The sequence below is a fragment of the Bactrocera latifrons genome, unplaced genomic scaffold (assembly GCF_001853355.1).
Source record: "Bactrocera latifrons isolate USDA-ARS-PBARC rearing strain unplaced genomic scaffold, ASM185335v1 scaffold_50, whole genome shotgun sequence".
Lineage (NCBI taxonomy): Eukaryota > Metazoa > Arthropoda > Insecta > Diptera > Tephritidae > Bactrocera > Bactrocera latifrons.
The window spans coordinates 705,782-728,561 of NW_017537157.1; the positions used below are offsets into that span (position 1 = coordinate 705,782).

Consider the following 22,780-nt stretch of genomic DNA (forward strand, 5'->3'; position numbering starts at 1 on the left):
TAACTGTTGAACATAATATACAAACTAATCATGCATAACGTCGTTTTGTAGGTAATGTCAAGAACTTTCAAAGATCTATAGTATTGCCAGATACGAGCTCTGTTGCGGCGGAAGGGAGATATTTAACAACATAATATAATCAATTTTAATATTCCGCCGCAAAAACGCTGAAAACGCAGCTGAGTGCAATTAGCATAATAGCAAATGAATTTATTGAATAATGAAAATTGAGTGAATTTCATTATTTGCGCGCACAAATCAACTCCGTGTTGAAACTAATGCGTTTACTTTCGAACTTTCACAGCAAAAACTCGCGTAATGCGAAAATTGCAAATGCTTTCTAATTGCATTTAAGAATTGTGCGAAAAGTGTAGAGTTTGGTTTACTTACACTTTGCAAACAAGCAATGAATATAAATCTATTTCTAGTGATTTTGGCGAATATTTGATTACAAGACAGACGTACATATATACATACATACATCTATGTATGTAGAAACGTGTTTATTCAGGGAGCATAAAAATAGCAACCTCGCAGCGTGATCTGTACCACTCACATGCCAAAACAAAACACTAAAATGGCAAACTTTTCAACGAAGTTAATTTTTGATTCGAACTAACGCGTGCGCATATCACGCCCTTCGGCTCCAATTAACATATTGGCAACTAATTTCGACTCGCTGTCCGTGTCACTGCTGAACTTCTGATTGCGCTGCGTTTGTCGAACGCACGTCCGGAAATGCGCGCTGCTTTTGTTGTTGTTTGGCTTACGTGATTATAAGTATATAGTAACACACCCGCGCGTACACACAAGTATATATAATATTACGCACACACACAATCAACGTTATTAGCTTTCCGCAAATGTGCGCTCGATTGCCTCAACTTGCCTGCTTTTGTATTCACAGGTTGTACGCACCGCTGATTTCAAGGATTGGACGCTGCAGGTGAAGTACGCGCAGCCACGTGACAGCGGCATCTATGAATGTCAAGTAAATACGGAACCGAAGATCTCCATGGCTTTCCGGTTGAATGTTATAGGTGAGTAAGCTAGGATAGAAAACAAAAAGATAACAAACGAATACGGGATAATTTAAGCTACAGCGCTCTTGTAGCTGCATCACTTTGCTTCTGTACTTACTTCTTTGATTTCGGTGAAATATGTGTTAACAATTCGTTAATTGTTAATTAACATGATATACTTGTGGTTCACTACCGGTTTCTTAAGCCTCCGCACAGCTCAGCAAGCGTTGATATACCACCAGCAGCCATTCAGTTGGAAGGTCTTTTTGTTCCAGTATAAAACGCAAGAGGTCTAATGAATTCAAGGCTTTCTGCAGGGTACATATATAAATGATTGTAACAGTTCTAACTGCACACTGTCGTATTGGGATTCATGCTGCAAGAGTGAACATCTAATTAGTTTGTGATAGGTTCAGGGTATTTTATTCATAGCTGATAGCCAACTACAGAATTTTTTCGTCTGACTTTATAAAGGACTATACAAAATTTTTTAAGTATGATCCCCGCCATCTTGAGGTATTAGCCATCTAATCAAACCAACATCTTCAAGAATAGTTGATCACTTCGCTTGTTCTTGATGTGATAGATGCAAAGATACTTCGATGGACACCAAACCTAAGTCGGAGGGTCAATCTTGCTGACATTTTCTTGAAGCTTTTTTCCGTATATTTATAAAATTAGACATGGAGAGTTCTTCATGTAACTGTGTACTCTTAGCGAAAATTGTTCAGCTTCGTTTGCTACACTTCGGTTGCACCGAAGCTAAATTTCCTTCACAGGTGCATTTATTTGAGTAACTATGTGTTCAGTTTGTATGGAAGCTATATGCTAAAGTAAGCCGATCTGAATGATTTCTTCTGATATTACATTACTTCTATAAACATTAACTCATACCAAATTTCGTGAAGATATATTGTCAAATGTGAAAGTGTTCCATATAAGATGTTAAGTTAAGTTAGCCAGTTTTTAATTTTCTTCAATGTATGTATATACACATGCGCTTTGAATTTGATGGAATTTTTTTGGCTACTATTGATACAGCAATATCGTCAGCGTATCCGATTATTTCAACGTATTTTCCGTTGAGGGTTCAAGATGGACCATTTTGGTACCCCATGTGTGACAGCATATCGTTTGATGCCTTCGCCAGTATCGTAAAAAAGCAACCTATCGGACAGATAGTGTTTTATAATCCCCAATAAATATGTCTGAGTTTTGGGATTCTGTAACGATCGTATCATGCACAGTGGTCGATACGCTCTGGGATCTCCAACTGTTTTGTTTGGCTTCTGTAACAACACCAAACGTTACTTTTTCCATATTGTTGATAAAATACTAACAGCTAAGCACTTCTCTTTTACATATGTAAATATATAGCAAAGTTTTCGATAGGGATGCTACAAAAGTAGACCGATAGGGACAGCAAACGACGGCATATCTTTTTCTGCTCTTTTTACATTTCTCCAAAGTAAAGTTTGCCATTTCAATTATGGAAAGATATGCTATGCAACAGCGAGTCGAAATTATTAAAATTTACTACCGAGATTCGGAGTTAGTGGCCTCAATTTTAAGAGCGCTACGTCCAATCTATGGTAGCTATAATCAACCTTTCAGATCAACAATTGAGTGTGTGGTGGAAAAATTTGAGTCCGCCGGCACGGTACAAAGTGTTCCATAGCCAGTGAGACAAAGAAGTGCCCGTAGTGTCAAAAATATTGCTGCCGCTAGCGCATCAATTGAAAAAGGTCCAAATCAGTTTCTCACACGTCGATCTCAAGCGTTGGGCATCTCTGTGACGGCGTTGTGGCGAATTTTGCGAAATGATCTTGGCCTAAATCCTAACATGATCAAATTGGCGCATGAACTAAAGCCGCTTAACCACCAGAAAGGTCGTATGTTCGCGAATGGGTCTGGCTTCAGTGATGAGGCTCATCACTAAATCACATGGGACTAAATGTCTGCTTCAATAAGCAAAATATGCGTTATTGGTCAGGCAGCAATCCATATCTACTCCTTGAGTCACCATTGCATCTCAAAACAACTAAGGAAGGCCTAAGTTCGGGTGTCACTGAACATTTTATACTCTCGCATGATAAAGTGATAATCGAGATTTCAGGCGTGGTTGTGAACCGATTTCACCCATATTTGGTACATGTCATCAGGGTGTTCTCTTATACACATCTAGATGTGTATAAGAGACAGTTTTTGAACTGTATATGGAAATGCCTGAAGGAAACGACTCTATACAGTTTGGTTGACATAGCTATAGTAGTTTTCGAGATATGTACAAAAAAGTTAGTARGGGGCSGGRCCACGCSCACTTTTCCAAAAAAATTWCGTCCRAATATGCCCCTCTCTAATGCGATCCTTTGTGCCAAATTTCATTTTAATATCTTTATTTATGGCTTAGTTATGACACTTTATAGGTTTTCGGTTTCCGCCATTTTGTAGACGTGGCAGTGGGCCAATTTTGCCCATCTTCGAACTTAACCTTCTTATGGAGCCAAGAAATACGTGTACCAAGTCATCATCATGACATCTCAATTTTTACTCAAGTTACAGCTTGCACGGACAGACGGACGAACGGACAGACAGACATTCGGACATCCAACCTCTACTCGTCACCCTGATCACTTTGGTATATATAACCCTATATCTGACTCTTTTAGTTTAAGGACTTACAAACAACCGTGAAATGGGCCAGACAATCGGTCGCCTCGGCCGTGCGATTCGGCGTTTGGACTTTATGAATCACGCAAATCAGAACGAATCGACAATTCCAATCGATAAAGCAGTGGAAAGCATTCACTTGAAAGTTTTATAGCTCGATGGTAGCCTAAAAGTTAAAGTGCTTACTCTGGCAAGGATGATGCAACACTCAACTCAAATAATTTCAATTCACCAAACTTCAAAAGTTTACTTTGATTGCGTACAACAAATGAAACAACAATGCAGTCCGAAAAGGGAAAAACAGCTGCAAATGCAAAGCAGAAATGGCAATGTTGCATATGCAACGGGAAATATAAATTCAAATTCAAATGCAAATTTAAATTCAAATTCAAATTCATATTCAAAGTCCAATTCGAATTTAACAACGAAAATAAATTCAAATGCCAGCGCTAATGTCGCCAAATGGAATCAAATTGAAATTCAAACTACAAGCGACTAGAAATTCATTCACGCTCAGCAGCATAAAGTTACATTTCTAAGTATATATTCAGACACACACACAGTAACACACATTCGTACAAGCGCTTTAATTTAGTATCATTGCAATTGTTGCATGCGACGCGGTCATACGTGCCTCAGCGTTCGCCGAGCCAATTTAAATGAGAGCAATTCTCGACCCTTTAGTCTTCTATCTTCGGCCATCTATCTACCATCTTTCGTGCGCGTTACCGTCTGAGCTAAATTCAACATTTGCTAACCAACACATCTTTACCGTGCGTCCTTGCGTTTCTTCGTCCCGCTGTCCACTCGTCGCTTGCCTCGTGCTACATATTTCACAATTGATTTTTAATGGAGCAAAGAGTAGTGCTAAGATATCCTTAACAAGACAAATCTCGGTGGAGTACCCACAGCGCTTGCAGCGTCAGCTCATCGGTTTTTTTCTGTCCGCCGAATTGGCGGTATTTCAACAGATTTGCGTCTGTAGCTAGCATGAAGCAGCACCTGAATTTAATTTCCATAAAGTACTTAAGGGGCGGCAGCATCAAATCACCTCCACACTGCGCTCGCTAATGTCTCTGCAAAACGTATTACATGTTTGCACTAGATACGAGGGCGTTTCGATAGCTCTTTAGCCTTCACCTGATTATGTAGTGTAGGACCATGTTTGGCACGATATCAGTTGGAGTTCTGTTATGAAGTCCAAGCGAGTAGTAGAGTAGAGTAAGAGTAGTCTTCCATTAGGGTGCTTGAGCTTTGAACAGACTCTTTGGCCACTCTAAGCTCACCTATTCCAATGCCTCATACCGTGGGACTTCCAAATACCTAAAGCGTAGCCTTGCCAATGCGGAACGATTGCACAAGATTGTTTGCTTAGTCTTGACATTCCTCGCAGTCTGCCCGATCTGTCAGCCTCTACAGACTGAGATCAGAGATCCAATTATATTCCTATAGTACCTTCTATCTATCATATTACCCCTAATTTTTGGATCACCTGATTAACTACCATAATTTCAGCCGAACCAGACTCGTAGATCAGGTTTGAATATCAGTAAAATTAAAGAAATATCAATATCTGTTGGGAATTCGATCACATTTTCGAAGAGAAATCGCGAACGTTTGCATCAAAGAACGTTTGGATGATGTACTTGCTAAACCCTGCAGTTGACTAATTCTACCTTTTTTTGGAACACGCAGTCGACTAATCTACTCCGAAGATGGAGAATGTTGTGTTATAAGCTGGATATGTAAATTCCAATTTTTTCTGCGATCCGCAAGGTATGATCTACTTCGATTACGAGAAACAAGGCAGAATAGTCACACGTCTTTACTACACCGAAATATTGAACTTCAACTAGTTTAACGAGCACATTGAAGCCTAAATCGTAAAATCCCAGTAGACGTATATTTCATGAATGAAAGAAGTATTGGAATCGCTGAGTCAAGTGTGTCAAGTTTAAAGGAGACAAAAGTTAAGAAATTAATCGTAATTATTCCACTTTTTCGTTATTCTATTGTTGGCCAAATAATTATTGGATCAACCTCGTACCTACATTTGTGAGTGTGTGCTTGTTTTTTTGTCAGTTGGCGAGCAGCCTGCAAACGAGCATTCCAATTTACGTCATTGATTTTATTTATGGCTCCAAGTCGAGGGGTCATACAGCGGTAACGTGCAACTATGTGGTTATTGCCGTTGTGGATAGTAGCGATTGACGTTGAGTTGTCATTGAATTTTTAATGGCAACACCGCATGCATCCTGGTCCTTTTACCTCAACTGCACACTTAATATGATAACAGCTCCATTCTATTTCTAATTAATATTATTATTGTTAAATATAGATGCATTCATATTTGCATTTGAAGCGAGTAGAAATAGAAAGTAATGACAGGTGGATGATTAGAGCTTTTTGATTGCGTCATTTTTACTTCGTGGACTGTTACAGTGGTTACGTTACATGACAGCGCCAGTTAGAGATTTCATGAATTGCCAAGCCTGTATCTATTTTATCCTTCCATCTGGTGTCTTCGAGGAGAACTCATGGAGTAGGTGTTCCTTCCACTTCTCAGGGTTTAGAAAATGAATAAAGTGTTGTTAGACCTAGATAAGCGGGAGTACATGTTATGATTACGCAGTTTCGGTTGGATGTAAACTCCGGAATACCCTGGTTAACTTTAGGCAAGCAATATTAAATGACATAAATCGATGGACTGTATCGTACGGATGAAGCTTAAATGTTAGCTTCACAAAGCAAGTATTATTCACCGGGCAATATAGAATACCAGAAATTACGATAGATAGTAACCGTTTCTACCCAATATCTTGAGTGAGAAGGCGAGAAGGCGAGAAAAACCAAAATAAAATCGCTTTCCGTTTACCAGACCACTGCTTTCCAAGCGGAAATCAAAGAAATTAAAGAAAACCTTTTCGTTCTTGCAAGGAATATGCTCACCCTCTTAGGTTTTCGTCAAAGTTAGTGAAGGAATGCAGTGATCTCTTAAGGGATCTATAGGACATTAGATAACAATATTAGATCACAATAAACCTGCGATGGGGGATAAAGTTATATTCCTGCTAACTCTGAAGCCGATGAACTAGCCAGAACCGGTATCACCCTACAATTGGACACCGGAAAAGCGGGAATTTATATACCACTGGCTACTTGTAAATATTTAATCGGCAAACAGGTTATATATATAGCTGAGTATTGGTGAAGACAATCATGCAAACTTAGCATGAATATGGGATGTGCAGGAGTGCTAGCCGTTCACTGTCTAATTAGCAGAAACGCCATAGAAAGACTGTTGTGTAAGTTGTCTGCAGCAGCAGAAGAAGAGGAGATTATAAAGTATTTCCTATGCGAAAGTCGGAACTAACAGTCGAGAGTTTCTAAACGACGTCTCAGGGATCGCAGCAGACTTAAAGCAATCGATCGTTACGGCGCCGCCATGTCCGAACGGTTTGGAAACGTTCTTGGGATTCTGACTGAGCTTGACATTATTTTAAATAGTCGTATGTGTAGTGTTTCCAAATTTAGACATTGTAGCATAGAGGCGAAGCTAGCAGCTTTGAATTTTCTAAGAGCTCACATTTCGAAAATATCTGGACGACGGTTGATTTACCAGGTCGGTAGCCACAATGATAAGGACTCATTAGTTTGTTGACGATGGGTTTCAGTTCGAGGATTGCGGGATCGCGTTTATTGTGGTAGGTGAGATAGTCGATAAATCAGATACATTTTAAGGGTTATTATGGTTATACATACGTACATATGAGTCTTGGAACCAGTATTAACACCAACAATAATATCAACGTCGGCATACAACGCAGTACTAGTACTATTTCGGACTGAGTAGGTAATTGGCAACGGAAATTACTGCAGTCGATTTAACGTTGAGCTGTGCGAGCTATACGACAACAGTGATATAACTCAGCGAATTAAGAGGCAGCTCCACCTCTCGGGCATACGAGCAATAAACTTCGGATTTACTCAACCCATACCTAGTGCATTTCCTGAATTAATTCAAAGGTTCTCTAAAAAACTTTGTCATTGAAAATCTTTTTTGCGAATACTCTTCCAAAATTTTTCTTCATACTATGTAAAGATGTATACATACATGACTCTGACAACAACAGGTGAAAATCAAAAATTTTCTTATAAAGTTAGAATTGTTCTAAAATTGGTTTCAAATCGACCGTAAGAAAGTTTTGTAATTTGCCCACTTATCTTAAATATCTACAACATCTATTTATACCGTTGTATATGACGTTTGTTAGTAAATTCCTGTTGTGTGTTGAGCATTTTCTCAGTCTGCTTTGTTTCATTCGTATTTTCAGTTGTATTTGTTTTTTCTTCGCACCACATGCCGCAGCACTTTCGCATCATTAAGCAATGTTCTGCGTGCTTGGCTTCCAGTAGGTGTCTCATATGAGTGGGAACTCCAGCATTGCGTATACATAGTCGTATATAAAAGGTGCGGGGATGTATGCGGAAGTTAATAGCATGTGACTTTTTTTTTATCAATTATTTATTTCATTTTCTCTTGCTGCATTCTTCTCCTGCTGCTAACATACTGTCGTAGGCATTTATTTGCTAAACGGTTGAAAACTGAAAATATTTTTCTCCAATGACAGTTTTGTTAATCTTAAGAAAGTTTTGTGGCATACACCCTGTATGTCCTCACCACGGAATTGCGTTGTTAATTTTTACGGTTGAGTGTCCGTACAACAACTAAATAGGTACAAACATTTAAGATTAAGCGTAGGTATACCGGCATAAAAATATACATACATATATATATGTTTTTGTATGTATGTTTGTATGTATGCATGTAAAACACCGCTTAGGTGTAAGCACACAATACAGCTATTTAGCACTTCATATGTGTACATAAGTATCCGGCGCTATATCTAGCAGAAAAGCAATAGAAGTGTGGAAAGTACCTGGGCTGCTATGCGAAGGCAGGAAGCTAGCACCGCTGCACAGGTTTCTTGACTTTTACTTAAGAATTACGCAGAAAGCCATTGCGAAAGCCATGGCCATATTGAAACGAAAATGGAACGCGTAATACTAGTAGTATAAAACATTTGTTGCGGTGATAGCCTTAAGCATAGTCAACGAGATATATCCGCACATAGTATGTTTTCACCTCAAAATTCGGTGAGTGTGCCGGCTGAGAAAGATGACTCCTGTGTGCCGTTTTCTTTTTGGCAAAATTTAACTTTTGACGATATTTGGCTTTGCACGGCAGTTATTTATTTGTATATGAAGCTATATACCGATGTACCGGTATGAAGTGACATCTGTCAAACACATTCAATAACCTTACAGTCATTGAACAAATAACTTTATATGTTTTCATTGCAACGAAAAGTCATGATTTGCGGAAGCCACTAAGCTTTTATTCCCATTTGAAGAAAAGTGCTACAGAGACGCAACGAAAGCTAGTCGAGGCATATGGTGATCATGCTCTTTCAGAAGCAACATGCAAAAGATGGTTTCGACGGTTCAAAGATAATGATTTTGAATTGAGAAATGGAAAATGAAAAAGACGCCGAATGGCAAGCAATATTGGAGGAAGATGATAATTTGAGTCCAAAAAAAAAGGCTGTTAAATTGAGTTTTGGACAACAAACAATTTCAGACCATTTTTAAGCTATGGCAAAGATTCAAAATAGTGAAAAATGGCGGCCACATGAGTTTCAATGAAAACCAAATAGAAAACAAAAAAAAAAAACTCGTGTGAAATTTTGGCTCAAAAGCACGAAATAAAATCAGTTTTGCATTGAATTGTCGCTGACGATGAATGAATTTATTTTAAGGATCTTAAGCAGAGATACATGGAATAATCCGGACCAATCATCAACATCCACAGCAAAAATAGATCGATTAAAACAGTTATCGGAGTCAAATATTTCGTTTTTACTGATATTAAGAAGAGACATGGCTTTTCTAACTTCTCTTCTCTTCTTATTATTGCAAAGAAATCTGCTGAAGTACTTACGCATCAATATAACCTAGACCGGCTATATTAAGTTTGCAACGAAGCTTGTAACACCTAGAATTATATGTCGGAGACTTCACAAAGTAAGTCGTAATGGCCAAGTAGAGGAACTTTTTTCAATTGACGTTTTTTTGACAGACCACGCATTAGTCGTGTCAAGCAGTCATGCCACTTTTGGTCAGTATTGTTTGGAATTTTGTCATGGAAAACTTATGCCTGAACAACGTTTGAAAATTGTTCAAATTTATTACGAAACTTCATGTCTTATTTGCTTAATTTATGGTCAACATAATCGGCCTACTGAGCCTAATATTCGCAAACTATCATCCATCTTGAGACCCAGTATTCAATATTGAATAATATTCGATCGAATATACTACGTCCAGCATGCAGCGAAGAAAATATAGCACGAATATGTATACGAAGATCATGAAGAGTTGATTCAGTGCAGTTCGAAGCAACTCGGACTGACGTCGCCTTTTACGGCGAAATCTTAAATTGAAAGCGTACAAGATACAGCTTGTGCAAGAAGTGAAGCCGCTCGATTTTTCCTAACGACATCACTCTCTCTGTGAGCTCTTGAGAAGTTCCAAGAAGATCCGACGTTTTCGAGTCAAATTTTGTTAAGCGATGATGCCCATTTTTGGCACAATGGGCATGTAAACAAGCAATATTGCCGCATTTGGGACAAAGAGGAACCTGAAGAGATTCAAGAGATGTCATTCCAACCAGAAATACAGCGGTTTGGTGTACCAGTCAAAATGCTCGACCGAAAACCGAAAATTGGACTCAACGGCCATCTCAGACGTTTCAACAACATTTGAAAGAGATAATCTTCAAAAAAGATATCCCAAAGAATTTTAATTCGAAGAATAATAAACATTCCTCATTAAAATAGAAGTTTGTGAGTTTTTTTCCAAAAAAAGTTGGGCACGTTGAAATTGATCTCCCTTTAGCTTCCGTGCAACCGAAGTTAATGCTTTTTCTTGTTTTATTTTTGGTCGTTTGGCTGATACCTAAGCATTATAAGTTTAGTTAAATAAATTCTTATATCCTGATTAGCTGAGTATGTTTGGCTTAACAATAAATTAATTTGGATTAAGTTCAGAAATCAGTTGTTAAAACTTGTGCGATGGAAGCACCCTATTACAGATGAATTGTACAAACGTATGTATGCCGTATAGCATGTCGGAATGTAAGCGAATATTTGGCTGCTGATAAAAGTAGCATCTTTGGCACGTTCTGAAACCGAAACTCAGGTGAGTCATGGTCACTAGGAGTACCACGAAATAGCACATATATACTATGTATATGTGTGTATACAGCCAGGGTGTTTTTAAGCACGGCAACTATCGGCAGCCAGCCAGGAACGAAGCGTATAGTTCGTTCACTTGACTACTACAGATATTCTTCGTTTGCAGTATTTTCCACTTTTGTTACCCTTCTCCAATTCGTTTGCGGCTGCTTCTTCACCGAACGTTGCCATGCCAATACTGATTACATTGCAATTGTTGGTACTTTTTCCTTTTGGCTCACTTAAAACAATAGTGGTGACCTCTTACACACTAACACAGTAACAGACATACTTACATATGTATACTTATGTACACCCACACCTACATACAATAATTGTAATTATTTTCAGTTTACGCTAAACTTCAATAATGCGACAGCATCGTGGTGGGGCAGCAACAACAGCCAAAGGAGAACTTATTTTGTTGGTGAAAGTTCGAATTTAAACATTGATACTCTGCCCTCTGTTTGTGCGGCTTTCACCAAGTTGCTGGTATATTTTGTTGTTTTCTTGGCTGCTCTCGAAATTATTGCACCTTTTGTGGAAATCGGTTGGCCATAAATTTCGCTTCGTTACGGTGTGTCTTTTGTTGCCATTGGCAGTATATGCCGGAAATAATTATTTTCGTAATAAATATTATTAGAAAAGTACGCTTGCTGATTTCAAGTGGCGGAAATGTAATTATATATGTTCATACATACATATATGTACATAGTCACAAACGAAATTTTTTTTTTTTTTAGGGTTGTAAGATAAGTTGTCATCGAGGTCATTCAACGGTAGGCCCAGATTTCTATCTGCTATTTCGATGAGCTCGGAATATTAGGAAGGTTTGACAGAGGGTTAGCTGGTCATTCAAAGAGGTGGTTAGAGTCATACGGGTACTCGTTGCATGCTGGACATATATTTGATATGTAGTAGTTTAACCTGCTACAGTATCTAGAAGGAAGCTGCGTAAGGGTCACTATCGATTCTAGCAGCATTTCGAGCTCGTTAACTGCAATTGATTGTGGGTTTACTCCAAGTACGCCGTTAACTGAGAGGGAGTCGGTGAAGGTGTTTATGGCTCCACTGTGAATGGCGGCGAATGGTGCATGTTTGGAGTTAGTTGCGTCGAAGTCTGGTCGGGTTATATCATCGACACAAATGAAGATGCTCATACGAGGTAGTTGCGCTTTAAGCAGATGACTGCAGAAATAATTTCCATGGAAAGAACCCAACAGAAACTGCTTGAAGAGGAGTTCATCATACTCTGTGCATGTGTTCGTTAGGAGGCATCTCGTAATAGTCTGACATGTTTGAAGCTTTCTCGTCTGCGTTTTTCTGTATTCAGGCGAACATATTGGCGTCGTGAAAGACATCCCGGCAAATTGCCTTGTATGTTACCAACAACGTTTCTTTGTTTTTCCCAATTTGCTGCTGGCTAGCGACTTGCGAATAACCGTGGTCGTGTGAAGAGTGAAAGAGCACAGACTATCGAGTGTCACACCTAAAATCTTAGGAATTTCAATGCCATCGACTGCAATATTAAGGTCAAGTCTATACTCCTTCGTCCAGCTTGTGAATATGATCGCTGTGTATTTGGTGGGTTAGTTTAGAGTGTTACGTTCCGTGCAGCAAGGACTTGTCTCGCATTAGTTGAAGTGATACCCTTAATAACATAGCTTAGTAAGTATTGATCAGCAACCAGCACTTGTAAACGTTTCGCAGGACTCAGCTTGTAAAAATTGTGTGAGGAATATGAGGTGACATCATGTTAGAATTAAACCCTAGATATCTTTTAAAATGTGAATTAGTATTAGTTCTTTTCAGTGTACGACAATTTTTTTCAAAGTTGTTTTGTGTCTTATAAAGGGTGTTTCAAAATTAACGCAAAATTTACATATTCCACCATTTATTTAGAAATATTGATTTCACAACAGGCTCTTCTAATAACGATTCATTCCTCCTTTATCCTCATTGCTTACTAGATTTAGTAGAAATGTTTTCAAATTTATATAACATATAAATTTATATTATTGCTGAAAATACTCCGGAAAAGCGGTGGAGGGTTTCAATTAACCGCCAGTGTTTATGGAATTCCATTCGAACTTAACTAGTTAATACTTCTCAAAATCAATTAACTGCCACCAAACATTAAATGGCATATTGAATTCGTTTCTGAGAAACTAGCTAACCATAACCTAAGCTTACGAATGCTATGATTTGCAAAATACAAGCAATTAAAATTTGGGTATACCCTTTTTGGTGGTATTTTACCTTCATCCTCTTTTCAATTACCACCTGCAACTATCTATATTTGTATTATTGGGTATGTTGTCTTCCAATTATTATAAACTCAACCGTTATTATCCTTTTGGTAACCCACATCTGTTTCCTTTTTACAGAAATATTTACAACTAAAGGCATTATTTACATCCACACTCGTACATAAGAATATTGTAACTATAGATATATATTTCAGCATCCCTTACACTGATCTTCACGCAAAACAACAAAAGCTAAAAAATTGAAAAATTTACTTTTATTATTTTCCTGGGTCAGTTTTAAGATTGTGTGGCCACAGGATGTGTGTAGTGAGCGAACTAAAGTTTATCGTTTAGTTAGATCTCGTGTGTAAACAGGAAATAGCGTTAATAAAGTATTTTTCAGGTACTGTTAAATTGGATGTGTCGACTGGCGACACTATTTAATGAAATTGAAAATGACTTTTTTTTAATGTTGGAATTAAAGATTATGTGGGGAAAATAACAATCACTTTGGGAAATTAAAGATCGCAGACATGCTACTGTTAGCAAAAAATAGAAAGACTGTTCATAATTTTAAAATCCATAATTTATTCTTCAAAATCTATATCGTACCGATGGCTAGCGATAAGCTTTCGCGAAGCCTAGATAATAGTGAACACCAGAGGACATGGGAGCACCGACTCGCTAACGATAGCAGTTCTAGGGTGCCTTTTCTTGTTAGCTCATTAGCTCTCTGAGTGGAAGGTCACTTCTTTGAAAGAGGCTGCACTCCAGCGCATTAAATCAACTGCTACCTTTAAACCTGCAAGTTTGGCTAGGCAAAAACTGCAATAGTTAGAAAGTGTGAAGTTGGAGTTGATAGATAGCTCCTGACATTAAATCCCTCTACCAATCTTCCCCAAGCTTTGACTTATCCGTGAACAATCTCATTGTCCATCTCCTACAACTGCTTCCACAAATCGACGACTCCATGAACCAGTTGATGCGGTATGAAGTCAAAGTGTGAGAGGATTTTCGATTGTTCAGATACGTGTTCTTTTGGGAATCCAGATTCTCTGAGTCTGATAGCAACTTTAGCAGCCATACACTTTCCGACGATGTCTACGGGACATAGGTGCAAGATAGCGTTAAGAGCCGTGGCTGGAGTGAACCTTAATGCACCAAAAATGTTAATGAGCGCCGCTCGCTGAATAATAGTATTGTGGTGTATATTTATTCTATATTGTCGAATTCCTAAAATTTATTTCACTTTCCGAAAAGTCTAGAATGAAATTCAGGATGATAATGTAAGATGTAGTGAAAAACTCAGTCGTTTTTTGAATTCGAAATTTTCAATTAAAGTTTTAATTTTTTTCTTTGTTAGAAAAGTATAAAGTTTGCCAACAAGGAAAGCTTTCGAGTTCGAAAAAAAACATTAGCCGCTAAAGAGATTTTATATTAATAATTCACAAGGGTGGCCAACACAAATTATTTTCACTGTAATTAATAGCACATTAAAGATAATTGATTGAGAATAAAGTGGCACTATTAAAGAAAAAATAAGCAATTGACTTTTTGATCTTAATTAATATGAGGATTTAAATTAATATGGCAATAAATGTATGTCTTTAGGGATGTACATTTAAAAAAGCGCATAATCATTAAAAAAAAAAAAATAAAACAAAATACAATAATAATAAAGCACCGTCACAGCGTTAGTGCCAAAGCATTTTTCAAGGACAATTAAGATACTTATGGAAATCACAAGCACTTAAAGCGCTTTCAACGCACTTCAAATGGGCGAGTCTCATTTGAGTGGATTTTCGAGGGTGCCGTAATAACTGCGGTCAGGGTTTCGCATTTACGCTACGGCGCGAGGGGTGAAGGTTGGTAATTAACTACATTTATTATAACTTTATTTTTTGTTTTTGACTTAACTAAACTGCCGCTGGCTTAATTGCCTCAAAAAGTCGGATTATAGTACAACGAAATGTGCGTGTGTGTGTTAAAGTGTTGGCGCTGTTGACGTGTGTCGCCAGACCGCCAACGGCGAAGGGTTAACAAAACAAACGAAATGTGCAGTGCATTAAAGCTGTCAACGACTCCAGCCAACGGTGTTTGGCATAACCGCAGCAACAACTGCTTACCTGTGGGGGGAACCRCGTGGGAAACAGTGGGAGCCGGTAAACAGGGGTTACTTGCCACACAAAGTCATAAATTGAAACCCACTACAAGGCCAGCAACACCAAACGAGTGGGTGCTGAAGCTGCACACCTTTGGCATTAGTGACGGCTAAAGATTGCCGTCATTGTTGTTCGGAACTTTTTGCGCAGCATAATTACGAGGCGGTTGTAACATTAAAAATAATAACCTCGTTTAAGTCAACTGAGCCTAGGCATTTGACATAATTTTCGCGCTCATCTCCTTGTCAGTACTCCGAAGGTATCGAAGAACACACTAACGATGGCACTTCGTTGCTGCATTAGGTCAATCAAGTGGCGCCTACCTTAATGATAGGCAACCAAAATCGAAAAAAAAAATGCGAAAGCACTGCGCAATTACAAAGGATTATAGCAAGAGAACAATACACGCGAAACGGAATGTTTGTAGCCAGAAAATACCGCTATAAAAACACTGAGCCGTTACTGAGCAGGGTTGCGAATAGCGACCGGAAGATAAAAGGAAAATGGTAAGGAAGTACGAACGGTTAGATGGGAAGAACTGTTGAGAGGCAGATAGCAAAAAAGACAACTGTAAGAAGAAAGAAAACCGGATGTAAGTAAGCAAACGCTGGAGTGGTCGGTGTTGTTGCTACGCTTTCTGCTTGTGTTTAGACAACAAAGAATCGGAGTTTATAAGCTAGCGAATTGTGTAATCCTTCTGCGAATACCGACTGTGCTAAAGTGTTTCCAAGATAATGTTTAGCAAAGTCAGAGACGTTGTTTTAGCACGCCTTCTTGGCTTTTTCTACCACTTGTACGCACAATCATTGTTTGCTCTTTGCACCGGGCTGTGTAAGTAGCAACAATTACGGTGCTTCCTTCATAAGAAAAGTGCTAAATCTGTCTACCGGAAGTGCTAAAAATTCAAACAAGCCAACTTTGCAAATTTTTTTTTTATAAAAAAAACTTTCTCGGAAACGATTTATTTTCAATAAAGCGCAGCGCTGATGGCCAAGACTGCATAGATATGCATATAGTTTGGACGACATTACCCAGCTAGGGTAGAACTATGTCCATTTCGTCGTATATCTCGAACAGCTCATCGTTCCATAGATTGGGGTATTCGACGTAAAAAGGACCATAAATCTTCTGCTGAACATTTCTCTCGAGAACTCTTCGACTAATCAGATGTTGTCATCGTCCATGCCTTTTCATTATAGAATAGAACGGGGATGATGAATGACCTGTAGAATTTGGTCTTTGGTCGTCAAGAGAAGACTTTACTTATCAATTGCCTACTCAGTCCGAACCTGTTGCCAAGAATCTGCGTTCTGCGTTGGATGTCGAAGCTGACATTGTTGCTGGTGTTAACGCTGGTTCCGAAGTAGACGAAGTTATCTACGGCTCGGAAGTTTTGACTGTCAACATTGACTTGGAAGCCAAGTGCGACGACTGTTTGTTTGATGACAGGAAATATTTCGTCTTACTTGGAGAAAACATCAATATCATCGGCCTAAGCCGGCAGCTGCACACTCTTATGGAGGATTGTATGTTTTCTATTCAGCTCTGGAGCTTAAACTATTTTCTTCAGGAGTAGATCGACGAAGAGATGATTTTTTCCAAGATTTGGCATTTTGAGTATCTACAAGATTATGCTCCAGCCTTGAAACTTTCTGTTTTCCGCCGCATCTTGCCCTTGTCGGTCAGCTTATCAAGCTCTTCGTATTCACGCACCTTCCTCTGTTTTTGTCTGCAAATGTGTGCCGCTGTCCTCTTCAACTCTCGGTATCGATCCCATCCACCACGTGTTGAGTGCTTCAGAGAGCAGAAGTGCAAGTCGGGTAGAAAATCGTACGACAATCTGTTGTGATTGCATCTTCCCGACGTCGAACAGACCTTGTATTTTTTGATTGGCGTTTTTTGCTGCAGGCGGGTGTGTATCTTGGTTGCAACAAGGGTCAGTGTTAGGACTTCGGAGCGTACGAACGTATAAAACACTGTAGACGTGTCTTCCAGACAGCCAAGTAGCTTGATGAGTTTTCCTATGCAGGAATCTAGTACCACAGAAAACCACTTTTCTGGCTCCGGCGAGGGCGATCAGCCTCAACCCATTTGTTTTATCATGAAGGCTGAATTTACCGACCGTTGCGCCAAAGGTACTTTCATCGGATCAGACCGATGCTTGCTCTTAAATTGTAATCCTTTACATCATCTTAATAAAAAGGGGGTGTCTTAGCCGAATCTGTTTCGATTCTTTCATTGTGGGTGTGTTTTACGTTTAATTTAATTTCTTACAAGATCCACAAAACGAATTATTGTTTCAAATATTTGGAATCGAAATAGAACTATGACCAGAGAACTGTGGCGTTGCTATCAAGGACTCATATTTGGGGAGACTTTCTTAGAAGCGTTTGTCAACCAATTTTTTATACTTGAATTAATATAGACATATAAATTTCAACTTAGCCCAATTTAGAAATTATTCAGGACGAATTATAAATACAATTTAGTTACATATTCTAACTTGACGCCATCTAGCGGCTTGAGATTCATTGAAACTTCATATTCCCTAAAACTTTTAAGAATATCTTTATATTTTTTTCCAAAAGCTGAAAGAAGTTGATGCCAATCAATTTCTGTCAGATATTTGAGCACACATCTGTAACTCTGTACTCGCTGCAGTTCTCCTATTCTCCCACCATCTCATATCTTTACAACCTTAATACTTACCATACTTATACATACACATGTGTAAGGGTTATCTAAGCAAGCATTTCTACATATAATATGTTATATAATGTAAGCAAGTTTCACTCGACCATGCATTGCTGCTGTCATCACAATTTTTTGTTGCATCTTTTGCATCCACATTTCTCTTGCAATTATTGGTAATATATATGTACATACATGTACATGTATGTATGTACATATATTACATATACACATGTATGCKCGTAGAATTTATTCCTTTAAATTGAATTGACACAGAAGTTGAACTCGATAAAGACGAAACTATTCAGATGTTCTTTGTTACAGTGTTAGACATTTTTATGGAGCAAATGTTTTTGAGTAATCACATTTAAAGGCTTCAGATTATTTGTTGCAAGCAGAAGTGCAGCTGGAAATTACGAGACAGTTGCACAAATTGCAATGCTCTTCATTTAATTTACATTTTTCTTTGAAGTTTTATTTCTTTTAAATTCTGTTTACATGTCACGAACAATTCGGCTCAAAATTTAAAAATTTTTGGCAATTATTTTGAGGATTTCTGCTGGGATCCCGCCCGAGCAGGGTGATTTCTTAGTATTGAGCTTGCCAGCGCTCAGTTTCGGGTTTTCGAGGGTGAATTGTGGAAATTCTGTTGCCTGTTCAGAATGACTAGCTTTATCGCATGTGAGGAAGAGTTCGCTTACGAGGTGATCCATTTCGAGAGCGGCTTAGTTAGTTGGCTTTGCCCGAATTCCGAGTGTGTTCATTACTATTTTATACCCATGTTTCCAGAATGTTATGTCAACATCTTTCAGTAGTTCCTAAATTCCTTTCTTTTTTGATCATCGGGGACATGCTCAAGTTCTTTTCCGTCAATTGATATTGCTTGGCTTCTCAGGTTGAATCATGTATACGATCTGCGAAAGCGAAGACATGCGTCTAAGGTTGTCGATGTTTTCCGTATCAAATCTTTTCGTCTGCAGAACATACCAATAAATTTTCAAGGTTTACTCGTTTCTGCTGCCTTCGATATTCATTTCCTACCTTTGATCAGAAATCCTAGTACATTTTTAAAGTGTATTTGCAAAGAGAAGTTACTATACTATACTAACCCTACCTTCAACTTTCTAGGTTCAATTTGTCGAACACCAATTGACGAAGGAGTTCAACCAAAAGCACACCTCCCAAGGTTGAATGGCTTTCAAAATTCATTGTCATCAACGGAGTACGTCGTGAAAAAGTTAAAAAAAAAAACATTTTTTTCTCTCTTTCTCTCTATTTCAATAAAGTACATAAAAACGAAATATGAGTAGTGAGGACATTGCAGAGGACATAAAGCGCCGGAGCTGTGCTAGCAATGACTATATTATCGCATGACCGACCACCCACGTGGCCACTTCGCTCAATTCACATTATGTACATATAAATGTGTGTGCATGCATATACTATGTGCAAACAGAACCCAGGCTAAAAGCAATGAAAATAACAACCTTGCAAATAGTTACGACCAGAAAACAAATATGGAAGTGTGATGGCTTTGGTCCATGCCGACACGCTCTACCCTTCTCCGCTTCTTATTCTAGACAGTGTTTATTGAATTTTGTTCCTGTGAACAAATTTACTTTTTTTATTTCAACATATATACATACATATATGTATACATAACTACTCTATGCGCAAATTTCGAAGCAAAATTTTTTGTTTTTCTTTTTTGCAATATTTTTTGTTGTTTTGACTTTTGTTGGTTACTGCTGGTGCTAACTGAATATTGTTGGACGCACCGTGATAGGCTGAAAATGCTTTTAGATATACATACATACATGCCGTATTGAGTTGTCCAGTAAAGTGGTCACTTTATATATGCATACCCGTATACCCTTTGAATCGCTGGATAAATTTTGGCTCGAAAACGTCAGATCTTCTTGGTACTGTTCATGAGCCCTTAAAGCGAGTCATGTCCCTGGGGAAGGACGAGTGGCTTCTGTCAAATAGTAATACCAAAACGATACTGAAATCGTGATCTGTCAAAAAAATACTCTTGAAAAAGTATCTCTGCTTGGAACATGCGGTATATACAACTAATAGGGTTTCCGACGTTGGTTATTACCAACCTTCTGAGAAATTTAATATATCCGAATCTTTTACTTTCGATCCTTGATCATCACGAACGAATTTTTAACTATCTCGACTTAAGCTATTTTTTTTTATACTGTTGAAGATATATGACACTTATCGTATTGGAGTGCGAATCAGTAAGCATTTAGCCTCGTTCTTGTAGTTGGTTAATGTGATTTATTTCACCTGAATTGGTCAAAGACACACGCCGTTTTCTGATGAGCCATTCCCAGGTACCCCAATAATGGCTACCATGAATGATAATAGACACAATCTTGTATTGACAGACTCTCTGTTGAGTGTTCTCAAGATAGATGAGACAGTCGGCAACCCAAAAGCCTGCTTGGGTTTTATGCAGCTTGAATTGTTTGATATGAGAAAATTGTCGAAGCATTCTGTGCAACGATGATTTTTTTTTTTTTTTATTCCGGACAAAAACTGCAACCATGAGATCCCATCACAGCAATGTGTAACGTTGTTTAAGAGCAATTTGAAAAAGTTTCTGTGTCGTTTCTTAACCGTCGGCGGATCTTTCATCCACTGGTATGGACCAATTATTATTAAAAAGGCAAAACCGTGGACTTCATCCGGCGAATTTGTACCGTAGAAGACGAAACATTTTCTAGCGGACTAAAATATGATGGCCATCGTTTTCTGTGTTCTACATCAGCTACCTGTAGAAGGATGGAACTGTCCGGGGTTCTTCTTTCTTATAGTGGTAGACACCGCTTATGCGGTTATGGCCGGCAATGTTCTCAAGCGGTTCACTTCTTCAGATCTTAGACCAAGTATCCTCTGGTAGCAAAAACATCCTTCCGCAGGGTTAAGAGCTGGTGTAGGGACCCATCAATACAGATAAGTCTACGGTTCTACTATGCCGAATTAATGACATCGAATTGCTATCGAATTTTCCTAAATTTGACCAAGAAAAAAGTGTTCTTCCTCCATGACATTTCAGTGTGTTAAAGAAGTTGGAACATCGCAGAGTCGAGTGTACCGAGCTAAACAAGCATAGTCCGGAAAATAAAGTGCGATTTTACAAAATCGATTTTTTGTAGGTTGAGTACTCTTCCAATTCGTATAGCTTTACATATGCATTTCAAAGCACTGGGAGTTATGGAATTATTGTAATGAAAGCTGTATATGCTCAACTAAATCGATATAGTCATTGTGGTTTAGCTTTTACGCATACGCAAACCTATAAATATTTGAATTGCCGATAGCCAACTTTGTATATTTGTATGTATGTGTGTTCGTCAACGGATGCGTTGATCCTTTAATTTGTGGGCACTTTCTAAGCCACTCCCATTAGTCTGACTTTTATTGTACCACTTATGTTTGGATGCATGATATCTTTGCATGTGTGTGGTGACGCATTCGCTTGTGTCGTGCGATATTTTTATTGCGCAATATACGGCATGTACATATGTATGTATGAGTACATATGTGTTAAACCGCAAAGGCGGTTGGATTTGCTTTCAATACCGTCCCTTCAATTGCCATTTATATCTTCTTCAATCTATTTTTAACTAACTGGCACACTCAGCCGGCATTGCAAAACCGTTCGTGCGACCGTTAGGCGTACCGAACGACTGTCCGAAAGGCTGAATGACTGTATGGCAGGCTATTGGCCTTTATGACCTTTCTGGTTTTCGTTGTTGTGTAATTGGCTTTTCAACTTTTATATGTCGCTGCAGTGGTTATACCGGCTGGGTTATGACCCTCGTCTTTCATCCGAAAAAGAAAGTGCTCCTCCTTACTTTCATTTCGACTGAATAGACGCGTGTGCTACATACGTTCAAATTGAATAAAGTTTTATTGGCTTCGTCAAATTAAATCGAAAGCAAAAATGTTACCAATACCACATTTCGGCTATTTTCACACACCACACACACCAACTTATTGCGCAACTGTGCAAGAAATCGAATTTCAATACACTGATTCGCAGACATAATCTTATATTCTTATTTTTTTCTTTGTCGCTACAATTAAGTCCTTTGTTAAATTATGGTCGAGACAAAGGTGTTAGTTAACGAACTGTGGGTTTAGTAGTGAATATTTATGGTTCTTATAAGGGTTTCTTCTAATTAAGAAGTTTATTTTTGCAAGTGCTGACCTTTAAATATTTTTTGAAAATTTATTGGTCTTAACATACCGCCAATCATATAATTGGGAAAATGGTGGAATTGAGATTAACACACCACAAGCTTTATAGCAGGACTTTACAAATATAGATCCCAAAGATCCAAAATTTAGCGAGACACTGGTTTATTCCGGAGCGTACTCTTGTTTAGTACAACCCAAAGTGTTGATCTAATGGGTAATGTACAGAGCATACTGATATTATGGAGGTAATACTTCTCCAGTCTGCTGATCAATCGATGACGATGGAAAAGATGTTCAATTGCCTGACAATGATGAGGTTCGAATAGCGTCTACGAAGCACTGATAAGGAGTATGCATCAGCTTCTTTGCAAGAAACGGATGAAAGCATATCCGAGGATTGGAACCTAAATATGCTCTGATTGGACCTTTACACTTTAGACCTCAACAACTGCGAAGTTAGTTCTGCATTCTAG

General features: G+C 38.4%; 1 protein-coding gene across 1 annotated transcript in view; it reads left to right on the forward strand.

The window, feature by feature from the left end:
• LOC108973771 (hemicentin-1) overlaps positions 1-22,780 on the forward strand; it is a 181,207-nt gene that overhangs the window by 138,844 nt on the left and 19,583 nt on the right. Inside the window, exon 4 of the mRNA XM_018941246.1 lies at positions 908-1,040. Within this exon, the coding sequence (XP_018796791.1) occupies positions 908-1,040 (133 nt within the window). The remainder of the gene's footprint in view (positions 1-907; positions 1,041-22,780) is intronic.